Consider the following 25,280-nt stretch of genomic DNA (forward strand, 5'->3'; position numbering starts at 1 on the left):
CACAAAAATGACTTTGCCTCCATTACAGGTGAATCCGATTAGACCATTTTTCGTTTCATTCTCTCGGCTGCCTCGGTTTAACCTTCGCAGGTAACAGCCAACTCGAACGATTTGACCTCGTTAAGGGAGGTGGCTAATGGGATTTAGAAGGTCAACATTTAAAGATTGGGACAATGTGTCTTTTGCAATGATAGTTGTGAGGAGAAAAGGCAGATGGATATGAAATTATTTCAGTGCAGTTCTGAGATGGCACAAACACACAATACAATAGTATTATCATCATTATCATCATTCAGCCATGTGTGTGTGTGGAGTACTTGAATGGAGTAGTTTGTGTAATGGTTATGCTAAACACAACACAAGACACTAATCTTATACCCGTTTCCAAATTAGGAGTACTTAGTCGAGCTGTGTGCTGCTAATTCGACAGCCAGAAACAAGTGTGTGCCTGCCAACATTAAATTATAATATTTATGCACGCAAAGCTGTCTGCAACGGCAAACAATTTAACTTTATGCAGCGTCTAATTGCAACCACATCAGAACGCCGTACGAGGGCGAAGAGAACTACATTACGCGTTTAAATGTAAAATAAAACGTTGGAAACATCGCAAAGTAAAGATTTCAGTTGAAGCGATCATAGGCTGTGCCAATTCCGAATGCAATGACGCAGCAGGAATATTCTAATAATTCTTCTTCTCAACCAATGGCGTGTGAAGTAAAATTGTTCATTGTAAAATATGTAGTGTGGTGGAGCGGTGGCGCAGTGGTTAGCGAACTGGGCTGTACACTTGCCAGTGCACCTCCGATTAGCACGGTTGGTTGCGTGTGGTGGGAAAGAAGTTCGAGATGCATACAACCCACGTGAACACCAGTTGGTTGACAAAGGGGGGGGGGGGCTGTCATTTATAACAACTTCAACGTATATTTCGGCGAAACGCGCAAGAATCCTCAACGCGCTTCGGAAATCGCGTCGGCATCGTCACAGCGCACGGCCGGCGGTGCCTCGCCACCGTCGCTGTTTGCGCGTATCGCGTCTCTTCATTTTGGGACGCGGCAGCGGAATTGTTTTCTGCCGCTGGGGGGGGGAGGAGGAGGAGCGCCTCTCCTCGCCCTGTTGCCTTGCAGCTGCGTGGCGCGCGGGATGCTGTCATTTCCATGCTGCTCCCTGCAACTTCCCGTTGGGTTACAGTTAGGTGAAGGCGGCCTTTGTGATGTAGACATCCTTTCCTTCTCTAGTACATCATCATCATCGTAATAATAATTTAAGAAGTACTGTACAGCACATATTCGATTAACTTGCCGGACGAGGGCGCGAGGGCTATTTGACCACGCTGGTCAGCGCAGGCTGTGAAGGCAGTAGGCGTGGACGCGTGAGCATAGAAGTACAGCACAACAATTTCAATTTGTCTGCACTGCTCTCAGCTGCCCACAACATAGCCCTGCAGTCACAACCTATATACACCACCTGGTTTTTTCTTCCCATTGGTGGTGGTCACCTGAGCTTCTTTTATCACTGAATATATTCCAGGCCGCTGGTCGACTGGAGTAGGCACGTCACTTGTTGCCGCAGCCATGAGAGCGGGAGGTATGCTGGATATGGTGTGCCGGGTGTGGAAATATTTTCCGGGATCACTGACCCGGACAGACCCCGGTTGATAGTAAGAGCTCGAGATCGCTCATCCAAGCAGTACCCGGGATCTGGACGCTGAAGGGACCCTGTGACGATGCTTCGCCTGATCGCTTGTGTTCATTACGCACACGTCGAATCTTGCGCGAGAGAATCGGTGTCTGTAACATTTCTACACGTCACAGGAAGATAAATGCGTTTACATAACCCGTGCAGCCACTAGGCATGCTCCGTTCACTGCCGTGTACGAGAAGAAAATATATATTCCTAAATCATGACCCCCGAGTCGTGGCAATTAATTTAAATGTGAAGAGGGAGACTCTTTACACGCCTGATTATAATAGCATGAATGGTTTTGATAATGATGACGATAACAGCGATGATCACAAGGCTAAATCCGATGATAATGAAACCATCGATGACGACGATAGTGACGACGATGCTGACGATGTCGCCGCCGATGCCCCCTCTTCCAGGCGCACAGCCGGGAGGAGTTCATGCACGAGCGCTATGGCCGCTACCGCCTGGGCGACCCCCTGCGAGCGCTGCAGCGGGACTGGGAGCTGGGCGAAGCCGGCGACGGGGGGGACGAGGGGACCCCCGCGGGCAGCCCCGGAGGGACCCCCGGGGGCTCGCGCCACCGACTCTCCACGCCGGCGGCGCTGCTCGATACGGTGGTGCAGCAGTGGAGGAGGACGCGCGACCGCGTCACCGCACGACTCGCTGCCATCGAGAGCCAGCACTGCAAGGTGCGGCGTGCGCGCTCGCGAGGTGGGGTCAGAGGTCGGATGGGCGTCGGCTCCTCTAACGGTTGGAGCTCACGCCGCTGGTGTGGGGCTTTCGTGGTTATTTGGTCAGTTGGTTTAGTTGTTGCTCGCCACTGTTGTTAGCCATGGCCGGAAATCAAACACGGGCTGTTGGGTTTAAAGTGCCGTGTGTGAATCGCTCCAGGCGGTTGCTGCAAATTGACGACGCGCAGACAGACGGACAGTCACATTCTTTTTTTTTATGATGCCTTTTGAGCACATTCACTGAAACACGACATTTCCTAAGCCACACCCAATCCGTATTGAGTCACGTACTTAACTACATATTTGTGGGTAGATTAGCAAATGGTGGCAGCCGTGAGCATTGTAATTGGAGATATGTGTGTACATATAATTTTGGATTTATATAGTGTCGAAATGCCACTACATCGCAAGCCACCGCACAAGATAGCGGCATGCGGATCATGAGATAAGAAGAGGGGGAAATGTATTACTTTTTATTATAGAAGAGAGGTGGTCAGTCGTAAGTGGAGATTAAGAGAAAGTTATTTAATCTGGGTGTGGGAGCCGACAGCACGGGTGGCTGGGTAACAGAAGCTCCGCACTTTGTGGACAGCGGACTAGTGGTTTACATTTGCTGGGATTCATCAGTGGAGTCGGGCTTTCTGTCCGCAAACGTGAAAGTCTAACTGAATGTAATAGATAATACAAATGAGATGGCACAAATAAGACAGAAAAGAGACAGTTGGTCGTGATATATCATTTTATATTTTATTTTATATTTCTACCTACGTGACTTTACCGAAAGAACCAAAGATTAAAGAGACAGGTTATTTCATCAAACAGTGTGACTCCGAATTATGACGGTTCGTCACGTCATGGGGGAGTGGTTTGTGAATTGCTTCACACCTATAAACCACTTTAGCATGTGTCGAATTGTTCGCCCCTGTCTCGTAAAGCAGTGGCGTTAGTCATAATCAACGTTTTTGGGTTTAGATCGCGTTATTTATAAATGTGTCGTAACCCTCCACCACCCGACACGGCCAATCAGTAAAAAAGTGTCACGTTGACAAAAGACAAATAGTTTCACTGCTTTAGCCCACCGGTGTGTTGAAGCGTGAAACCACAACATTTACAATTTGAGTAGTACAACGTTTCGCTGGTAATTGCATCCAGCATCATCGGGCAATTCGCCAGAATGGTCGTACTCAAATTGTAAATGTTGTGGTTTCACGCTTCAACACACCGGTGGGCTAAAGCAGTGAACTATTTGTCTTTTGTCAACGTGACACTTTTTTACTGATTGGCCGTGTCGGGTGGTGGAGGGTTACGACACATTTATAAATAACGCGATCTAAACCCAAAAACGTTGATTATGAATAATATTGGTCGCGAAAGCCTACGTGTTAAAGTGGCGTTGGTGTCCAATTTGTCAGCACGTACCCATCTGGGCGCGGGCTAAACTTTAACTCTGACAATCCCCCGGTGTACGTTGGTGATGTCATATTACGACTATCGACAGCAATCGCTGTGGACCTTGAGCTCTCTGGGACTCGTTCCAACAGAGTTTTCCCTTCGAGACAGCAGGCCATGGGGGTCGTGGTTAAACACAAAGTGAGTTATACTGCATTGGCAGTGGTGCACAAACAAACAAACACTCCCAGCTTGTAACGCTATGATAGGCGATGCTTCGGCAAATGGAGCTTATTTATAGTGGCTGTGCTTTATTATATTATAATGTAGGTAACTGCTGTAGTACCAGGGTCAGAAAGATAGCCTATTATATTTCTTATTTTTAGGTGAATGTCTTAAGTGTCCTTGCACTCTTTTGTCCGTAAATACTTTTTTTTTCTTGAATGTAAGCCGCAGGAGGGAAGTGGCGTGGGTGTTTATTACCGCACCGCGCCCTCCGAATCCGGCAAACCTGAATTTGATTCCCAGCCACGGCTGACATCCCAGCTAGTCCCCGAGACCATCGCCACACCCTCACCCGGTGGCTTTTGCCAAACCGCACAGGAACCAGCGTGGCGAAGTACGGTCAAATAGCCTCCATGACCAGCGCGGCGTGGGAAGGCCTTCATCTGGCAGTGGATGGAAAAGCGCAACTCTTGCTGCGATTAATACCGTTAATGTAGTTATTGATTTTGAACAAAAGCTGCGTATCATTCATGGCCTAGTCATTGAGTGCGGCGCGTTGAACGAAAGTGTTAGGTTTACCACGGGACGAGAGAGAATGCAGTGGGTTTCACGTCGAGGTAACAGAATACAAAGGAATGTCTAAACACTCCACGGTGGGTGTCGTGTTGTTTGTAGGGGCGAGGCAGTTGAGTGGTCGCGCAGACAGGTAGTAATTTTTTTTCACGGGAGAGAGAGTGAAAAAAACACCCCATCCAAAGTGTTGAAATCGTGGAAGCACGAGACAGCCCCGGAGCGTGTCTTAGCCAGACTCGGCAATAGACAATGGAGGAGAGGTACGTCATGAGATTTACACAGGTTTTCTCTTATGAACAGACTTCGACAATTATTTACCCAGGAGAGCCTCGCTAGGTCACAAGGCCCTTTTTTTTTAAAGGAGGTTCCACATTGGAATGTTTGTCCGATTCAACGAATGAGATTTACGGCTTCATAAACCACTGGACATCCGTGAAACTCCTTGAAATTGGTGATAAAGAGCTTCATAGCTCATCGGATTCCCTCCAGGAATAAATAAGGAAGCAAAAGTCAAACATAAACGCACGTGAAGTCGGCGGCGGCGGCGGCGAGCGCGCGAGTTTCGTCGCCGCGGCCGTTTCGCGCTTCTCTCTCTCGCTCTCTCCGCAAGGCGCCGCCGTCGCACGTTCCCGCAAACGACTCACTCTGCTGTCAGATACAATCGAGCTCCCAAGCCCTCCGCGAAGCGACGTGGCATTCTAAAACTTAGTTTCCCGTTCGATTAAACAGATTAGAAGAGGGTGGCGTGGGGGCGCAGCTGACATCGTCGCCGTCCGACGAGGCGCCCATGTCGCCGGCGTTGTACCAAACTGTCGCCGGTGCGCGTTCGGTGCTGCGCTGCCATATCTGGGGTGAAGCACCGAGTCTCCCTACCTCACTTGGCATGATGTCAATCAACGTAGATCGATGATCCCACCGCTCACCGATTCACTCCAGCCTCTCACTCTCTCACTCACTGGCCATTAGTTTCCTCCAAATCACTTTTCCTTATTCACCTTTTTACCGCTGCTAACATGGTTACTGTTCAGCGCCCGCTTAACATTTTCACGGCGAACCCTTGCGGTGGTGAAGCCGCTCGCGAAAGGAAAAACCGTCGGTGCTGAAGTGAGCGACTTCGCATCTCAAATGCAAGTCCCTTGACTTCACAGGTGACCTGTAAATTGTTATGATCCGGCTTTACTGTCTGGCTGGTGCCGATCGGTCAGTTCGGCGTTGACTAAGTTGCAGGCTCGGGTTTCCCACGCGTGGTTTTAAGGCACTTTGCGTGTATAACTTCATTAAATAAGAACCGTCAGATTTTATTATTGTGGCTCCCTTCATCAATGCCCCGCTGCATTTGAGGCCTCGCTATGCCGCGACATAGGGGCACCACGAAAGCGATACAAAGACTCCCTGAAGAAGTCCGTCACTGCTTGCTGCATCGATCACCGTCAGTGGGCAACACAAGCAGCTGATCGCAACTACTGGCGGCACACAGTCCACCAGGCCACCTCCTTCTTCGAAGATACCCGCAGGGCCCGTATGGAGGACAAAAGGAGAAGGAGGAAGAACCATGATCCCTCAGCACCCATCCCAGATCAGACCTATGCTTGCAGCTGTTGTGGCAGGACCTGCTTGTCCCGCATAGGCCTTGTCAGCCACCAGCGTGCTTGCAGAAGACGTGGATGTCCTTCCTAGATCTTCGTTCGCGAAGCCAAGCCATGATGATGATGCTGTGACCACGCCTGTCAGCTCGCGTTGATGACACGGAGAGGCTCCCGGGCTGCTGCCTGGGATCTTTTTTCTTGCCACCGATGTTAGCCGTGGCAGGGAATCAAACTCAGGTGGCCGGATTTCGGAGCACAGCGCGCTAGCCACTGCGCCACCGCTCCAGCCCCAGGTCGTCATTGTACGTGGCCGAATTCCGCGATTCAATTACAGAACGTATTATTTTGTATTATACATTGTGGCTTGATGTAATGGCCCTGATTTTAGTTAGGTGTCAAGTGAACCCATTGCACATGATGTTTGTGAAATAAAAAATACATTAATTTGTACATTACGAAGTTTGATGCATGCATTGCATCGGTTGCCTTGGACCAAATCGCCCGGTACATGCCCGATCTCATCAAATCTCGGAAGCTAAGCAGTGTCGAGCCTGGATAGCGCTTATATGGGCGACCCAGCATGCACAAAACAGGCTCTCATAGGCTGCTGTAAATTTGGCTGTGACGGTCCCACCTGATGACGGAGACTTGTGTTGCCTCCGAAACGTCGTGATTTATTATTTTATTTCTATTATTAATTATTTTTATTTATTTATTTTTACCTACGTGACTTTGCCGAAAAAACCTAAGAGTATGCTGTGCAGCTGTTCAATGTTGTCGGCAGCAGAGGGCAGCGCAGCAAAAGCCACTGTTGCACTGTACATCTATGCTCCCGCATTCACCAACCCGCACTGACCAGCGTGGTAAGGCAAGGTCAAATGGACCCCCTATTGTGGCCCACATGGCGTGGGGAGGCCTCTCATCTAGCAGTGGATTAACCAAAAAGGGCTGTACAAGGGCACGCATTGGTTAGGGTCAGAATCAATAATCATTCATCAATGCGTGGGTTCATCATGACATCCCAATGTGTAAGAGCACGCATTAGTTTTGGCCCCAGGGTGGAGCTGAGGACAGCGTGGGCTGGAATACAGTGCCGTCCGTCGCTGCGTTTGCAATGGACAACACATTCCTGTGCTCTGCAGAGACTTCAACCTCCTGATTTGTTTGGTTGCCCGTTCAAAGACGTTTCCACTTCAAAAAGAAAAGTGGGAAGAGGAGAACCATGAGGGCCGCATAACCCAAGGTCTTACGTCACCCTTCTCGGCCGCAGCAGAGCCCACAGCACTTCTCCTCGGGTGCGTCGGAGATTTACCAGCAGTTACCGAGAGGCTTGGCCCACGCGGAAGAGTAGGCCAAAATATAATTAATTTAAAAGGAAAGTGGGCGACCAGCATACACAAAACGGGTTCTCATAGCCTGCTGCGCAGCTGTGACGTAAGAAGGTGATTGCAGGGCTTCACATTTACCCCTTACCATAGATGTTAAAAGCATCTAAATATATGCTTCATTTGGTCTGCCACTAAATTTGGCATGTTGCAGCTCTAGGCAGACAGCCGTATTGATTGGGTTGATTCCCACGTGATGAACACGCTTGCAAGGCATGCAAAGGGGCGTGTCACTAGTGTGGCTAAAATGACTATTGTGGGCTCTTCGGAAGTAGTTCTATGACATCATCTTCTGAGGCCACCTTTTGACACAAGGCGATGCGCTGCCTGCTGCGAAAGTTCTGTGTGTAAATTTCGTAATTTGACGCACATAATGAGTTTTGTGCAAAACGGCATTTGCACCGTTGCACGATGAGAGAGACGGCTTGACACGTCTACGGCTTGGTGAGGCCTTCATCCAGCAGTGGATGGATCACGGCCAAATGATGACGACGACAAAGATGTTGGTTTCTCCGTCACCGTCTGAGTCTTCAGGCTGGAAACTTGACCAGAAGGCATCTTCCAGGATGCCTGCAGGAGAGCGGTTGACCTCTGGGTCACACATTTGCATTGGCTCGCTACCCAGTGGACGTCCGGGGGGGGGGTTCACAAAGCACGCGCATGCCAGTGGCATCGCCCGTCGAGTGTGCAGGCGGTGAAACTGCCCCGGGGCCCACGGGCTGAGGAGGGGGGGTCTTTGTCAACTAAGTTAGGGAGGGCGGGGGGGGGCAGGTTCCGAGCTACGAAAAGGGAGGCAAAGCAGACAAGCGGTGGTGGCCCCGTTTCATTTTGTTGAGGCTTTACCCTTTCTGGCAGTCTAACAGGTGTATGGTGTTCAAACACCAAATAGACAACTTCTTGCAAAAGGCATCAAGTGTGCATTAACCACACATACCTGTAGCAAAACATGCAGACAAGCTCGGTCTGAAAATATATTTGGCCTTTGTCTGGTCTAATACGGGTGAGACAAGTCCGTTAAAGTCGGCCGTCTCCGGTGTAGGCCAATCAGTTTCGAAGACCAGTGCGTATGTTATTATCGGAGCATGTTGTTTACATTTCTTGCGGCAAGTATGCGTGGCTAATGCAGACTTGATGCCTTGCCATAGCTGTATCTATTTGGTGTTGGAACACCTTGAGATCTGCTTTACTGCCAGAGAGGGTATACAAGCCGCCTCTTATTTTTTTTTACCATTTTGATACCGGCAAATAAACGGTCCCGTCGATTGAACCGCACGAGGCCCTCCCGTCGCCTCTGGTCAGCCCCATCGGCACCATCCGTTTGGCAGCGGCTGTTTTGTTATTCGCCGTTGTGGGCGGCTCTCGCCAGGGACCGGGGCGGCGGCTGTATCGGTCCCAACATTCCACCGCCGTGCATTGCGAGTGAAGTGGGCCTGGGGATGGTGCGCGCGCAGCGGCAGCTGTGTAGGTTCCCTCCCGAGGATCGGATCGCAACCGCGGCGCTCCTAAAAATAAAGGAACGGCGATAGAAGAAGAATAAATGTTGGCGTGAAAAAAAAAGTTTGTTTTCCTGATCGACTCCGTTTCCTGACAACACAGCGTGGCTTCGAGCTTTGATGATTTGTTTTTTTTTCCTCTGCCCCCCCCCCCCTGCGTCCCTTCCGGAAGCCCGTGTGCATTAGGCTCACTGGTGAAATGCTCGCCCGATTCCTGAAGCTTTAGGCCGAGTGCTGAGAAATCTCGGGCTCCGCCGCAGGATTAATGTTTTAATCTTTCGAGCACTTGCGCTGAGCAAAGCAATTAATCCGCTTTAAAAACCCCACGCTGAAACAACTCTGTTGATCCAAGGAAAGGTCACTGCCGAGATAGTGTTTGTGGTGAAATTTACAATGTGGCAATAAAAAGAGAATTTTATATTTGGTTGAAAGATTTCCGATATGAATTGGGTGTAGTAGCTTGCATGATGGTTATTCATTTGAGCACTCTATTGTGTGTGTGCTCTATTGGGGCAGAGATATAAATTGTCATGTAAATGTAGCCGAGTCTCAGTAGGCCCTGAGTCAGTGGGAGCTCAGTCGGGCAGCCGTTGATTAAAGTCCGTTGCTAAATTGTCCGTCGGATATCCCTCCGACGATCAACCAAGCGTGCGGTTACCTCTTTTAAAATCTCGCACCGTGTCGCATTCTCTTCTTCACTGAAAATGATTTTCTTGAAAAATTATAAAATGTCAAGCTCGGTTACATGTTACAGACGAATGTCAAGCCATGCGCTTGTATAATGTGCTTAGAATGTGAATGCATGCATATTTATTGTATTCTGTTCCAACATAAAAAATACATTTAACCACGGACATGCATGCAAATTGAAGTATACAAAATATATTTTTAAACAATACAAAGTAGCCTGTGCATCGTTTCGCATGCACTGTTAGCGAGCACATCTTAAGTCTCTCCAACGTGATGTCTGGCTGCACCACGTGATGTCTGGCTGTACTGCGTGATGTCTGTCTTGTGTCGCATGATGTCTGGCTGCACCGGGTGATGTCTGACGACGTTTTACTTCTTGGGTTCAGTTTCTCAAGAAGCTCCCAGCACGTAGGGTGAAACGTCGGACATCACGCCGAACAACACGGAAGTGCGTATCCTTTGCTTTCGACACAGCCCCCGAAAGCAAATCGGATAGCTACACAGTCCAACCGCAAACACCTCCTACGCAGCACCTGTCCAGGTTGGCACGGCCAGTGGTACAGGTTCATTGTCTCTGCCGTGAGCAGCTTCGTGTTTCCTCCGATTGATTCAGCTGTCTCGCACGCACGTCGATTCATGTTACAGAGTTGCTTCCTCCTTTGCGGATGAGCCGGGGAAATTTTGCATGCTCCAAACATTCGTGAAACCTGAGATCGTGAGAGCCCGTTGAGGCAAAGGTTTCACCTGCAAGGGAGACTTCGGATGTAAACTCAGAAAAGTAAGGGGTGGTTTGAGGTGCGGCCCTGCAACTTCTTACTCGTGCCACTGCTGGAGGAAGGGTCTCCACTAGAGGGAGCTCTAAAGAGCCCCTCTAGAAGTGTTCTTCACTGATTTTCAGGGAGGTTAGGGGCTAATTTTGCCGATAAGACTTCAGTGCGAGTGAAGGCCGCCAGACATTTGAAGCCATTGTTGGGTTTGACAGCACGGTGACGATGACGATGGGCGTCAGGGGCCGCACTAAAGGCTACGCGGCCCCCAGTGACCCGCGGGGCTTGCGATCAAAAGATACTTCCCTACAGGGAGCATTTTGGCCTACTCTTCCACGCTCGCCAGAAGGTGTGGGTAAAGTACCCACACTTTACCCCACCACACGTGACTTGTGTAACAACTAAAATGTGGCGTTCCCTTGTATACTAGTGGGTGAAAAATTAGGAGGCGTGGACAGAATGAAGGAAAAAGGTTTTATTTTAAATATGAAATTGAGTAACGTGTCTAACAGAATCACTAAAAAGGAACCCCTGACTGCTGTTTCGCGGTGGATCACTGCTCGCATAAACCACCAGCCACCCATAACGTGGAGTCAACATTGTACATTACTGCACTGCCGTGAAGATACCCGCTAAATATACCGTATTACATTTGGAATTGTTGCTGCAATGATTGCACAATGCATTGGAAGCCTCCCATGCTGTATCGGGCATCACTCACCAATGATGTCAGCCGTGGCCGTAAAATGAACTCCTTATTGGCAGGTTCATAGCACGGTGCACTAACCACTTCACCACTGCTCCCTTGTTTGCTGAATGCGGTGCTTGCATCGCATTATTGATTGTTGCTACAACACGGTATTGTATTTTGGCTCGTTGCTACGCTTGCCTACGTTACGAACACCCCGCCAAATAAACTCCTGACATTAACGACTGCCAAAACGTACAAAAGTTTTAACAAATCCGCCAACAGCTGTCGCCAACCCGCCAGGGCCTGACCTCGGCCTGCCAATTCTCCGAGTCGCTGTTTGCGAAACATCGACCGCTGTGCGACAGGGCGATCGTCGTGTGAGTGACAGTCCCACTGGGGGCGTTTGGCGGCTTCGGGTGTCAGAGGCTCCATGATAACTGGGGGTGGTGGGTGGCTTTGCCAGCAATATGCCACGGTGGCGAGATGTTAACTACCTCGCCTGGTGTGCAGGAGGTTGTGGGTTTGATGTCGATCATGACGCCTGCTGTGTATTTGGAGTTTGCGCGTGTCTCTTTCTCTCCCCGGGGTCGCGTGGATTTTTTTCCGGGTCCTCCAGTTTTTCCCTCCACATTCTAGAAACACGCGTTTAGAGTATTTGGCTGCTGTACATTTCCACGCGAGAAGCCCCTCCGTTGAGCTGTCATCAACCGCGTGACAAAAAAATCCGTCCGCCGCCACGACTTTCAGTCGACTAAAACGGCTTCGTCGTCGACGAATCGTCCCATCTCCGTGGCGACCTGGAACCCTCTCTCAGCATCCCTCCTGCCCACTGCAACCCGGCGCGAGGGTGCGTCCGGGTGGGTACGCACCCTCGCCCCGGGTCGCCACGGTTACGGCTACTACAACCTCCTCTTTGATGAGAGAGAGAGACAGAGCGCGTCGCCACAAAGGGCCCACGTGGGCGCGCGGGGAATCCGCGTCGGAGCGCGACGAAGAGCCCCCTTTCAAAGAGGCGGCGACGCCGGCAGGGGGCCCGGCGCTCTCCGAGGTTTTATCTGCGGCGGCGGTGGCGTCGCTTTGTCCTCGCGGCGATTTATCGCGTCGCGCGTTACTCGCGGCCGCTCTTGTTTCTCCGTGCCCCCCCCCCCCCCGAGAGCCGCCCCCGCCAGCCGCTTCCAACGGGGGGGGGGGGGGGGGGGCGGAGATGTGAAAGCTACGTGTGTGTGTTGAACTTCTTTCGCACCGTACGTAGCCAACGGTGCTAATCGGAGGTGCGGAGGGGGTGGGGCAGGGGAAGAACGACAAGTTGTTACGCCGCTGATTTGGGCTCCGTTTGGTGAAACGTCGCAGCTCGGTTTCTCCGAACGCTGTGCCACACACTTCCCAATGCGTCTGGTTGCGGCTTGCCTCACCCACCCACCCACTCACCTGCCAGGCGGCCAGACAGACACGTGGTGATGTTTGCATCTTTAAATGCAGTTACTTGTACGGGTTGCACGATGGAACAGTGTTCATTGAGAGCACGTGCACAGCCCTTTTTGTGCCCCCCCCCCTTACACCGTTGAGGATTCAGGGGGGTTATATGGCCATACTCGACTACGCTGGTCAGTGCGGGTTGAAGGCGGGAAGCATACATGCGGGAGCATAGAAGTACAGTCAACAGTTGATTTTTGCTGGGCTGCCCTGTGCTGCCCACCACGTAGACCCAAAGGCCCGATAACAACCTGTGTGTGCATGGTGGTCACCCATCCAGTGGCTATCCAGGCTCAACCATGCTTAGCTTGCGAACGTGGACGAGATTGAGCTTGTTCCAGGTGGGAATTGATCGTTGGGATTTTCTTCCGGAATATTATTTTGCAAACAAATATAAGTTTTGAATATTCGCAAGACCCACTAACTTTGGGTCATGGCCACAGAACGAAACGTCGGACATCATGCCGAACAACACGCCGCACAACCCAAAAACACATTGAAAAAAATTATATATATTTTATATCTCTACGGGCGCCACGGTGGCGAGATGTTAACTCCCTCGCCTGGTATGCAGGAGGTCCTGGATTAGATCCCGACCCTCACGCCCGCTGTATATTTAGAGTTTGCGTGTTCTCCGCGTGGTTTCATGGATTTTTCTCCGGGTCCTCCGGTTTTTCCCTCCCCGTTTATAAAAATGCGTTTAGAGTTGTTGGCCGCAGTAAATTTGCACGTGGCGATGAGCCACTTCGTTGAGCTATCATTAGCGGCCAGGTCGCTTCTGAAAAACAGCTACATAGCTCAGTGGGCCTTACCTGGTCAAATAAAAAAAATAGTAACAATAGCAAAATAGAAATGCGAAAGCCTCAAGCAGGTTAAGCTACACAGGCTGCAAACAAAAGATAGTTGAAGCACTGTAACTGTCGGCATCTGCCAGACTGCCACATCCAATCAGATTCTTGGTTCTTTCGGTAAAGTCACGTAGAATGGAAATAATAAAATAATAAAAATAAAACATAATAAAATACAATTCTCACGACGTTTCGGCCACAACGACAGACCTGTTCTCCACCTGAGGACGGCTGCTTGCGTTGTGGCCGAAACGTCGTGAGAATTATTTTATTATGTTTTATTTTTATTATTTTATTATTTCCCTTCTACGTGACTTTACCGAAAGAACCAAGAAGATGAATCCCTGCAGTCACGAAAGCTTTAAATCGAAATCCAATCAGCTGTTTCACTTCGTAAACAGCTGTGCGCTATTCTTTTTCTCTTGCGAGCGGAAGAGTAAACATAAAAAAATTATTTCAATGCGAAAGAAAAAAGTTAAAATAGTTAGAGTTTATTTAGCTCGTTAAAAGAGACACAAATGGCAGTGCAGGATTACAGGTGATGCAATTCGGACAGGAAAAATGCCTTCTGGGCAGCCTTTGTCTTGCCGATGTCTTTGTTTTTTTAACAGATTGTCGTGCAGAATCTTGGGAGCCCACTGTTGCACCAGAGAGAAGAGGCGACTCTTAACGCCCTCAGGCAATGACAGTAGCAGTGTTGTTTGTTTATGGGAAGGCGTTTGGTGCTTCCCTCTGACTAATCTACAGACTTGGATTTCCTTGACCAATACCTGCGGGCGGATGTAAACTTTAGCCTGCGAGGTTGGTCGACCTGGATTTTGTGTTTGCTCACCCCACCCACCCCCCCCGTGTGGGGCCCGGATTCTTGTTTGAAATTCCACTCTTCAACTCTGGCACAAAGTTTAAACAAACTTTGCTGAGTGGGGCAGCAGCGGCAGCACGGCATGGGCTTAAAGCCGAGACAGCCAGCGAGTGTGTGCAAGCGACGTGATTAGGTTTTTCGGTAAAGTCACGTAGGCATAAAATATATACTTTGCCTTGTTCCTGATCCCTCTCGCAGCGCTCCACTTTCCCCTACCCCACACCCCACCCTCTCGATCTCTACTCCCTGGATCCTCCCCCCTCTCTTACCTATATAGCCTCTTGTCACGGCAGCCCTTTTGCCCACTTCAGCAATCGTTTCTTGCTGTGGTTGTCCCACCTGATGACGGACGCTTGTGTTGCGCCCGAAACGTCGTGATTTCATTTATTTAATTTTCTACCTACGTGACTTTACCGAAAGAACCAAAGAGTATGGATCCCTGTAGTCACGAAAACTTCAAATCTAGAGTGATTAGGTCTGCCGCCGGGCTTTGTTGTTTTGCGTGACGGAACATTCAGGTTAGTTCCTGCGCGTGACACACACGGTGGATGGGGTTCGTACTCACGTGCAGTTTGGGCCGCTGAGTGATGTTCAGAAAAGATTGCACGCAACAAGGGATCCATCATTTAGCGGCTGAGACATAGAAGGGTGTCTAATTCTAGATTTGAAGTTTTCGTGACTGCAAGGATTCATACTCTTAGTTCTTTCGGTAAAGTCACGTAGGTAAAAAATGAAATTAAAATTAATAAAAATAAAACAATAAAAATCACGACGTTTTGGAGGCAACACAAGTCTCTGTAAATCTGGCTGTGACGGTCCCACCTGATGACGGAGACTTGTGTTGCCTTCGAAACGTCGTGATTTTTATTGTTTTATTTTTATTAATTTTTATTTCATTTTTAACCTACGTGACTTTACCGAAAGAACTAAGAGTAAGAAGGGTGTCTGTTGGGAAAACAAAAGTAGCGGAGTGTTTTCGCAAGTCCACTTGGGCGCGCACCCCCTGTGGCCCCTGTGCTGTGGTGCAGTGATAAACATCGTGAACAAGAACACCCCAAAATAAACCTCCGTCGGTTCGCCGTGGTATGTTTGGTGAGAAATGAATAAACTGTTTTCATTTCTATCGTACGTACGTATGCATGGGTCGCGGTTGTTTTGGGAGGAGTGAGTACGGGATGTAAAACATCGAATGTTTCGGAGCGAGCAGCTCGAAAGTTTCGAGTTCAAATCCTGGTCGGGGGGTTTACTCAGCCCATCATCACTCTCCAGGGTCGATAAAATATATACCGCTTCGTGGGTAGTCAAGAATGGCTGTCCCATGGGTAGACTCGACCCCACCATAGGAATGTGGAACTTCTACCACTGGCTCAGGGCTGTAAACGGGAGAAGACGAACACTGCCTCTGGTCTTTTAAGCAGGAAATCACCGAGTTTATTTCAGAGTGTGCGTCATGTTTACAGCGTGCAGCTTAAATAAAGACGCAAACCAAAAACAAACGCAGTTTCGCTTGGGGAGAATAAAAAAAACCTGTGTTGTGTGTCCTGGGCTCGAAACTTTGTTAATGACCAAAAAAAAGCCTATTCTTTAAAGTTACGTCTTTAAAATTTAAGTCAGGGCCACTATTCTGACATCGGTACTGTATCACTCTCGTGCTTTCAAACTCAACATCAGTTGCAGGTATATCACGACAGTGCTGTGATGGCCGGATTGATCGTTACTATAAATGCTTTTATCTCGCTCGCAAAGCCTCAATCTGGAGTCTGACGGCATTGGCAGGGGTAGGGGAGAGCACAGGCTAGCCAAGATAACAACCGATTGTTTTTCGGGTCATGCCTTCCTTTACGGCAGCCTCTTCTTTCGTTTTATGAAAGCCATGTCTCTGCAATGTGCTGCGTGCAAAACGTGAAGAGACACGTCGGAGACTTTATCCGGCAAGAGCGAGAATTTGAATTGCTTAAGACTACTACGTCATCGGCGGAAAAGGCGACTGTTGAAAAATTTGGGGGCTGTGCACGGATGTCCAGATGCAGTCGTTTACGTAAAGGGAAGACGTTTTGCGATTTGCTGTCGGATCACGGTAAACCTATTAGACTGGAACTCTGCCTCTCGAAGCCGATCCTTGGCCCATCGTTGCCATGAGTTGACTGTCTCTCTCATAACCTGTCCGATTGCAGTTAATCTGCTTTGCGACAGCCATTCATTTTTATTTCTATTTATGGAACCATTGACGTGCGAGCTTCTATGCAAAGTGCGGGGTGCTGTTGCTTGATGAGTCGAGGGCTCATAACCAACCGCCTGCCAGAGACTGTTGCATCTCAAAACCTTATGTCATCACCGTGACTAAACGTGAAAAAAACTTTTTTGAGAAATTATAATTTTTCAGCCATTTGTCGATCCACTGTTGGATGACGGCTTGCCCAAACTGTGTCGGTTGTGTTGGTTGCTTGACCATACTTCGCCACGCTGGTGAGTGCGGGTTCGTGAAGAATGCTGCTGGAGAACATTGATCTATTAGGCTGAAAGGCTGATGGACCTAATGGACCTATCTGAATGTGATTGTATTTTTTATGAGCAGATAGAATTATAAAAAAATCCTCCATGAACAGTGCACAATAAAAAAAAATGTTGTACAGTACAAATACGTGAAACGGCTCAGAGCACTGAGCCACCACTGCTGAGGTCTTGGGTTCGAATCTGGTCAGCTGCCTGTGACTAAACCGGGTTCCCAAGTGTAGAGAGTTGATGGTTCAACCCAGTCGGTGAAAATGTGAAGAAAAAAAAATATTGTCAAATACAAATTTGGTTTTCACTTAATGTGGCTGAATTTCAGTTCTGATTTAAGTGCTGGTTTTAATGTGATGCGATTAACTCATCTCGGAAGCAGGGCATTTGACAAAGTGCAGCGCTGCCTCGATTGCGTGGATATAAGAAGTCGGTTAAAGCGAGCCCAGAAGTAGTTCTGTGATGTATGCTTCTGCGAGCCGTACGCTAACGCGGAGGGTCATGTGCTTCTCAGCGACAGCTCCGAGCAGACATTTCGTCCCGTGACACTACGGCCGTAGAACGTTCGCGATGAAACCTGCAAAACAAAATCCCTGAGCGCTTTCACCTCCGTGCGCACACCTGCTGCGGGCGAGCAGGTCATGAAGGAGCTGGAGGACGAGCGGCGGAGGCACGCGCAGGATCTGGCGCAGGGCGACGACGTCACCTTCATGCTGGAGAAGGAGCGCGAACGCCTGGAGCAGCAGGCACGCTCGCTCGCCACCGCGATACACTCACCGCACCACCGGCTAACGCTCACCCTCCACCGCTCACTCTCGACACCATGATACGCTCACCGCACCACCGGCCAACGCTCACCCTCGATACTATGATACACTCACCGCACCACCGGCCAACGCTCACCCTCGATACTATGATACGCTCACCGCACCACCGGCCAACCACTCACCCTCGACACCACGATACGCTCACCACACTACCGGCAACGGATCACCGCACCACGTCCCACACGACACCTTCAAAATCCAAACCCCAACACCAGCCACCACTCAACATAGAAGCCACCACTCTGCAACTGTTACAGCCACCACACCATCGGCGACCAGTCACCGTACCACCACCACCACCACCACCCAGACGGCACCTTCGGGACACGCCGCACTACCACTCACAAACCACCTCCGACACTCGTTGTTTTGAGCGTCGCTCCTCTGCCCTACGTTGTTGCTGGAGGGCGATTGCCTCCAACTGCCCAGTAGCAGCAGCAGCAGCGTCCTTCACGAGCCTCCTTCATGATACCGCCACACAGGGGACAACCAACAATCACCACCGTCTCATCGCACACCACACTACCAGTTCACCTAAGCACTCGACAATTCATCTCACGCCCACCCACCGGCAATTCAATGAATTGTCGTGATTCGGGGAGGGCGGGGGTCACAATTCCATTCAAGAATCAATTCTTATTTATTTTAGCACTGATGAGTGTGTGCAACCTCTGAAGGGTGCATAGGGGTCACGTGAACCAGTCACGCTTAACGCACGCGGGTCGTGAATAATTGATGATTTTATAAATTCAACTCGATGCATGTAGCGTGGAATGTATGCGGCGGTTCATACCGTGCCATTATGATGCTCCACCCCGCGCCACACCCACCACTCAAGTAACGTCGGCGTGCCGCCCAGACGACGTTATCGCCGGCAGTGGTGCGGTGTGAATTTGACGTTTGTTAAATGCAGGCGTCAAAACAGCTCGATATTTTACCAAGTTGCGTGCCCTGGGCCATCCGACATCAGGGCGAAGAAGCCACGTTAATGAGAGCAGAGGCAGTGAAATCTGTGTAGCCTCTCTCAATATGGGGTTCTCGTGGTGCCGCTGGTTGAAAACATCTTATTATTGAAGGCTCCAGAACTTGGGCAATTGTTGGCACCGGCTAAACATCTGGCTGTGTCTCCCTGGCGATTTCGAGGTGTGCCGCACGTGACTGAACCTAACGACCGTGCTGTATAATACAAATATATACAACTACATTCTCGCACACGTTGGGGTGCGCAGGTGGACTTCGAGAAGTCGCAGGTGAAGAAGCTGGAGAAGGAGCAGAAGAAGCTGTCTGCCGAGCTGCGGGAGGAGCGCGCCAAGAGCAAGCAGCTGGTGCTGATGCTCGTCAAGGAGAACGAGCTGCTCACCGAGCAGCTGCAGAAGGAGCGCTCGGCGCTCGCCGAGAGGGACACGGGACTGGCGGAGGAGAAGCGCCGCTCCCACGAGCTGGGCGACCTGCTGGAGGTGCACAAGAAGAAGAGCGGCCAGGTGGAGGCCGAGCTCGAGAAGCAGCTCGCCGAGTTCGACACGGAGCGCGAGCAGCTGCGCCTCAAGCTGGAGCACGAGGCGCACCACACCAGGGGCCTGCAGGAGGAGATCCTCGGCCTCAAGTCCGGCCTGGCGTCGAAGGATTGGAGCGATGGCGCCGCGGCGGCGGAGGTGAAAACCACGAGCAGCAAGTGCGTGGAGGCCAAGCCCCCGGTGAGATCGGTGGGCGCCGGCTCGGACGAAGCGCCGGCAACGTTGGTATCGAGGGCGGCCGGGACGGACGCCCCCCCCGCGGTGCCCGTCGCGGGCCCGGCGTGGGACGCGTCCTGCACGGATGGCGCCCCGGCAGCGACGGCGGCCGTGGCGGCGAAGCCGCGGGAGCCCCGCAACGGACCGGAGAGCCAGGCTGCTCACGCCGGGTCCAACCACGCCCGGCCCGTGCGGCGGGCCGGAGAGACGGACCTCAACCGCAACGCGGCCGCCGGAGAAGCGCCCCGCTCGCCGGGCGAGCCGCTCGTTAAGGTGACCCCCTCGTCGTGTTCCCCGTCGGAGGCCTCGCCCCCGCGGGCCGCCGCCCCCGTGCCCGACGACGAGGAGCTTTCGAGCGTGCGCCACCTGGAACTGAGCAACTCCCACGACGCGCCGTCCGCGGGCGCCCCGGCCCGCGCCGGCCGCGGTGTGACCGCCGCCGCCGCGAGCCTCTCCCCACGCTCGCTCTCGCCGCACTCCCCGTCGGGCCTCGGCGACGGGTCGCCCACGGCGGCCTCCCCCGACCCGCTGAGGTCGGGCTACTCCGCCGGCCTCAACTCGCGCTTCCAGGTGGCCAAGCTCAAGTTCCAGACGCAGGTGGAGCAGGAGCAGCAGCAGCAGCAGCAGCAGCAGCTGCAGGTCCAGCAGCAACAGCAGCTGCAGGTGAGCTCGGTCACCGTTCACGGTCCCACGAGCCCCGACGCCACGGGCGCCCGGCGCGACTCCTCGCCCGTCAAGAACCTGGCGCGCAACACGGTGAGCCAGGCGATCTCGCGCTTCGCCAGCCAGCAGGCGGCCGCCATGGCCGCGGGCAAGGCGCTGCCGCTGGGCGGCAGCTCCCCCTTCGGCACCGACTACCGCTCTGCGCTGCACTCGCCGGCGCCCGGCGCCGTCGAGCCGGCGCACGCGCTGCACCCCCCGGGCAGGGCCGGCGGGAACCCGCTGCTGTCGCCGTCGTCGCCGTCGGCGCCGGGCGGCGGCGGCGGCGTCAAGGGCCCGTCGGTGTCGCTGCGCCTGGACCGTGGCGCCCCGCCGCCCATCCCGCCCAAGAAGCCGTCGCTCATCCAAGGCAGCCACGCGGCGACGGCGGCGGCGGCGACGGCGACGGGCACGCCGGCACGCAGCTTGGCGGTCGACAGTAACTCGAACCCCTCGGTGGAGCCGCTGGAGCTCGAGGGGGAGGGGACGCGGCACAACGCGGTGGGGAACCTCGCGTCCGCGGTGGGGAACCTCGCGTCCGCACTGGAGCTCCCCAACGCCGCGGTGGCGGCTGCGGCGGGCGCCACCACCGCCGCTGCCACCACGTGCTCGGACGGATGCGGCGCGCTGCCGGCCAGGTCTGCGTCTCAGGTGAGCGTTGCGCCAGACGCGTCAACTCCTCGTTAATCGTACGCAGACGTTCAACATTCATTTGCCATGTAATGACGTTGAATGGCAGCTTCTAGTAGGAGGTGACTCGAAGTTTAACTTGGGGAGGCAGTCACTGTCGGTGTTGTGTAACACGAAGTGGTGCGTGACTAGTGGGCTCAATATTCAGTCCGTAGCCAGTAGTTCTACAAACTATTTCTTTGCTTACATGAGCACTAAAAGACGCTGCTCACCTCGTCTTTGCAGCCCTGAACCAGTGGTGGAAATTCCACATTTCTATGGCGGAGTCTAGTCTTTCCATAGGACAATCAGCCGTAGACTTCCCACTCCTGCTTACGTTATTGTTAGATTATTCAGGCATGGAATTTCTTAAGCCACAGGCGAAGAGATTCATTGGGTCAGAACTTGATGATATATTGGCACGGATAAATTATAGCTTTATAAATGCGACGATTGTTTAGGATGGTTGGAGGGGTAATGACACGTGTTTTGGGACAAGACTACTACGTGGCTTAACCCAGAAATAAATATGGATAAAACGGATATTCATGGGGCGCGAGTCAAACCGCAAACCAGGATTTGAACTCTCAACCATCCAAAACCCCTCATTCTACCACCGAGCCACGTTTCCAGTAGTACATTTCACATAATTAAAATAGTGCGCACAGTCGAACTCCGGTGTAGGGGGGGGGGAAATCTTACCAGATTATCTCCGTACTTTAAACAACAACCGGCTCCGGAGCCGCTTGCGTCTCTTGGTGACTGCTATTTATTAAGGAGCCACCGTCTCGTATTCACGTCGCATTGCCGCTCTTAAAATATTGAGCTTTTTTTTTACCGAATTCCAAAAAAGTGGCTCTTGTTATTTCGGTTGCCGACCCCAGCACTTGTAAAATACCCCCCCCCCCCTTTGCCAAGTGTAGTTGCACGCTGGAATCGAGACAACTCACAACCACCCTCCCCTACCTCCTCACACTCCCCCCCCCCCCCCAAACGTTTCGCTGTCTTCGCAGGTCGACTCGGCTCGCTAGCGCCGTGGGCCGCAATCCACCGGCGCCTCCCTGCTGCCGCTCTCGCGCTCCTCACCCCTCCGACTCGTCCGCGTTCAACCGCCCGCCGGCCAATCAACCGGAGGAGTTTCTGCAATGGCCGGATGACTAGAAGGGCCCAGCAAACAAAACTAAGAAATAACAAGACGCTTGTTGCGGTGAAGCAAGACGGGAGGGGGGATGGGTTCACGAGGCGACGTGGTGACCCCACGGTGCTGCTAGTGCCACCCACATTCGGGCAGAGGTTGGCGTTCCTGCAGGAGACGTAGCCCCTCTACATGCCAATGTCACTTGCACCGAAGCGCCGCATGTGAATTCGTCTTCTCTTGTCTACTCCATCTCACCCGAACGGTGGACTCCTCCCTCCTGCACCCTCCTCCACCCTCCATCACCCTCCTTCCTCCTCTTACCCATGCATCGTCCACAGCTGAGGCCTTAGGCCTTGGGCCTGAGCTGTGTCACCTCCCCCACCCCTCTTGACTCTTGACTTCCATTTCCTCCACCCCCCGGGGTGGAAAGCGGGCGCCAACTGCAGCGGGCGGCCGTAGCGACGTGGCGAGGGACGCGGTTGACACGCTGTGAATGTGTAAGGGGGTCGATGTGAGCGCAGGGTGTGCGTACGCGCCGCTACGCACCGCCCATCCCGACCCCGCTGCTGCTGCTGCCAAAGGGGAACCGGCACTACTTTGACGAAGGCCTCGCGCGGTCCGGCGTCCCCACGCGGTCCGGACGTCGCTGGGACATGACCGCCCCCCCCCCCCCCCGAGGCAGGGGCGGCCAAAGGAGGGTCGCTGTCTCTCTCTTGGCTGGGCCCCTTCTCGGACACCGAACCTGCCGCTACTGCGCCATGCCACGCGCGTCTTGGAGCTACTTGAACGATAATTGATGCTGAACGTGTTGCCAATGTGTATTGCGGATGCGCGGGGGGGTTTAATCAAGCGAAGGCTGTAACGTATTCCAGTGTGGCTACGTCGCACAGTTGTGTGTGTGTGTGCATGCGTGCGTGCACGTGTGTGTGCAGAAGGTTGCTACTGATTTCTGTTTTTTCGTCTCCAGGTAGACGGCAGGAGGCACAATGAGTCTTAAATGGAAGTGTATTTTGCTTAAGCGTAGCGATTTTTAAATAGCAATTCTTATTTTATTTTTTAAATATAAAAATATAAACGGTGAGTTCTTATATGAATCCTCGTTAGAAAGTGCAGTGGTAATGATGTTGGCCATCGACTCTAAACCCTCTCTCTCGCTTGCATTCATAGATATCGACCCATTCCAGCTGTGAATAATTATCGCAAATCGGCAACGAGCTTCTTGAGTCTGCTGCTGCCGGGCAGCCTGGCCGAGCGGGGAGGGTCAGGGGGGTTACAAATGTTGTGTGGTAAGAAGGACGCTGAAGCCAGTCGTGTAGGGGCTGATGCCAACTCTTTATTTAAGGGCTTGCGCCTAACTCGGGGGAAGGGGTTAACACAAGAGTTAGTAACTAATCTCCCCAGGGGAAGGGGTTAACACGGAGTTAGTAACTAATCTCCCCAGGGGAAGGGGTTAACACAGAGTTAGTAACTAATCTCCCCAGGGGAAGGGGTTAACACAGAGTTAGTAACTAATCTCCCCAGGGGAAGGGGTTAACACAGAGTTAGTGACTAATCTCCCCAGGGGAAGGGGTTAACACAGAGTTAGTAACTAATCTCCCCAGGGGAAGGGGTTAATACAGAGTTAGTAACTAATCTCCCCAGGGGAAGGGGTTAACACAGAGTTAGTAACTAATCTCCCCAGGGGAAGGGGTTAATACAGAGTTAGTAACTAATCTCCCCAGGGGAAGGGGTTAACACAGAGTTAGTAACTAATCTCCCCAGGGGAAGGGGTTAACACAGAGTTAGTAACTAATCTCCCCAGGGGAAGGGGTTAACACAGAGTTAGTGACTAATCTCCCCAGGGGAAGGGGTTAACACAGAGTTAGTAACTAATCTCCCCAGGGGAAGGGGTTAACACAGAGTTAGTAACTAATCTCCCCAGGGGAAGGGGTTAACACAGAGTTAGTAACTAATCTCCCCAGGGGAAGGGGTTAATACAGAGTTAGTAACTAATCTCCCCAGGGGAAGGGTACTGGGAGTTCCCTACACCCCACCAGGCTATCAGGCTCTTCCCACAGCACTGACCGAGGGTTTATCCAACTCGGCCAGCTGGGTAAAGCAGCCCCCCCTTAGCCTGGCTCTCTACCCTCTATCCCGGAGCCCCCTATTCCCCTAACGCTCACTCCTCTTGGCTCACCGCGAAGACCCCGTCCACGTCACGGGTCTCCCCTCAAATACCCCGGGGGGCATGACGTCACTTTACCTTGACGGCATTCCCCCCGAGGCGAGTGCGACCTGACGTCAGCACTCCACTCCTCAACACACAAATTTTTGAAATCGTCATCGTTACCGGGAGCACGAGAGGTGGCATTCACCGGGACCCCCCCCCACCCCCCCCCCCAATGCCCGGATTTGTCACGGGCAGCGCCGCTCACAGGACGCGTGGTTTAACGCCGCTGCTGCGTCGCGGCCGCCACCGTTGGGCCATCGGCTTGCTCGACCCCCACCTCTCGAGGTTTTACACATCAAATGTGATTCGCTTTTTTTTGTGATTTTGTCTTCCGACTTTTGATATATTCGCTGTACAACTATCCGCCCCCCCCCCACCAACTCGCGCACCCACCCAGCCACGCACCCACCCACCCACGCCGTTTGCACATTTAATATTGTAAATTAACTGTGCAATTACTTGAAATAATCTGTTAATTGCGCTAGGTATTATTACAATTAAGAGGTGCTGAATTCACTACATGGAATTGCCAATCAAAAGGGTTTTAATAACCGTCCGCTTAAATGTAGCAGCAGCAGCAGCAGCAAGCGTTCAAATGAGGAAATCATGCCGAAGCTCTTAAGACTGGTTTGTACGCTTCCCAACACTACAATTAGACGTCAATTGCCAAAGCGTTCAACTTGCTAATGCTTGCAAGCTGGAGTTGTGCCGGCCCGTGTCGCCATCGCAAGCCCTGTTGGTGCGAGTCATTTCGACGAATTGCGGGGAGGACTTTTTATTTTGGGGGGGGGCGGGGGGGGAGATGAGGTGGGCGTTGGTTGGGTGGGGGAGGTGAATAGATGCTCCAAATGCATTTTATCGGCCAAAACCAGACCAGCCTATGTTTTTGTAATTACATTCTACTGTGTAGTATTGTTTACCGGCCGATTTGAGCATACAAACAACGGACGCGTTGCACTTAAAACGAGGCTTTTACCGCATTGGTGTTTGATTCCATGAAGGACTTTAAAGAAAAAAGAAATGGTTGCGTTCATTTAAACGTGACCATTACAAAAGGCGTCTCAACCGGGCCAAACGAAAACTCGACGAAAGACACGGGAGGCC

At 52.0% G+C, this 25,280-nt stretch overlaps 1 protein-coding gene across 1 annotated transcript in view; it reads left to right on the forward strand.

Annotated features, from left to right (window-relative positions):
• LOC144729421 (CTTNBP2 N-terminal-like protein) overlaps nucleotides 1-24,971 on the forward strand; it is a 47,482-nt gene extending 22,511 nt beyond the window's left edge. The window contains exons 3-6 of the mRNA XM_078609692.1: nucleotides 2,106-2,378; nucleotides 17,543-17,650; nucleotides 18,961-20,811; nucleotides 21,843-24,971. Of these exons, the coding sequence (XP_078465818.1) occupies nucleotides 2,106-2,378; nucleotides 17,543-17,650; nucleotides 18,961-20,811; nucleotides 21,843-21,860 (2,250 nt within the window). The 3' untranslated portion in view covers nucleotides 21,861-24,971. The remainder of the gene's footprint in view (nucleotides 1-2,105; nucleotides 2,379-17,542; nucleotides 17,651-18,960; nucleotides 20,812-21,842) is intronic.
• Nucleotides 24,972-25,280: the final 309 nt, after the last annotated feature.

This window comes from Lampetra planeri, chromosome 32 (genome assembly GCF_965212315.1).
Source record: "Lampetra planeri chromosome 32, kcLamPlan1.2.h2, whole genome shotgun sequence".
Taxonomy (NCBI): domain Eukaryota; kingdom Metazoa; phylum Chordata; class Hyperoartia; order Petromyzontiformes; family Petromyzontidae; genus Lampetra; species Lampetra planeri.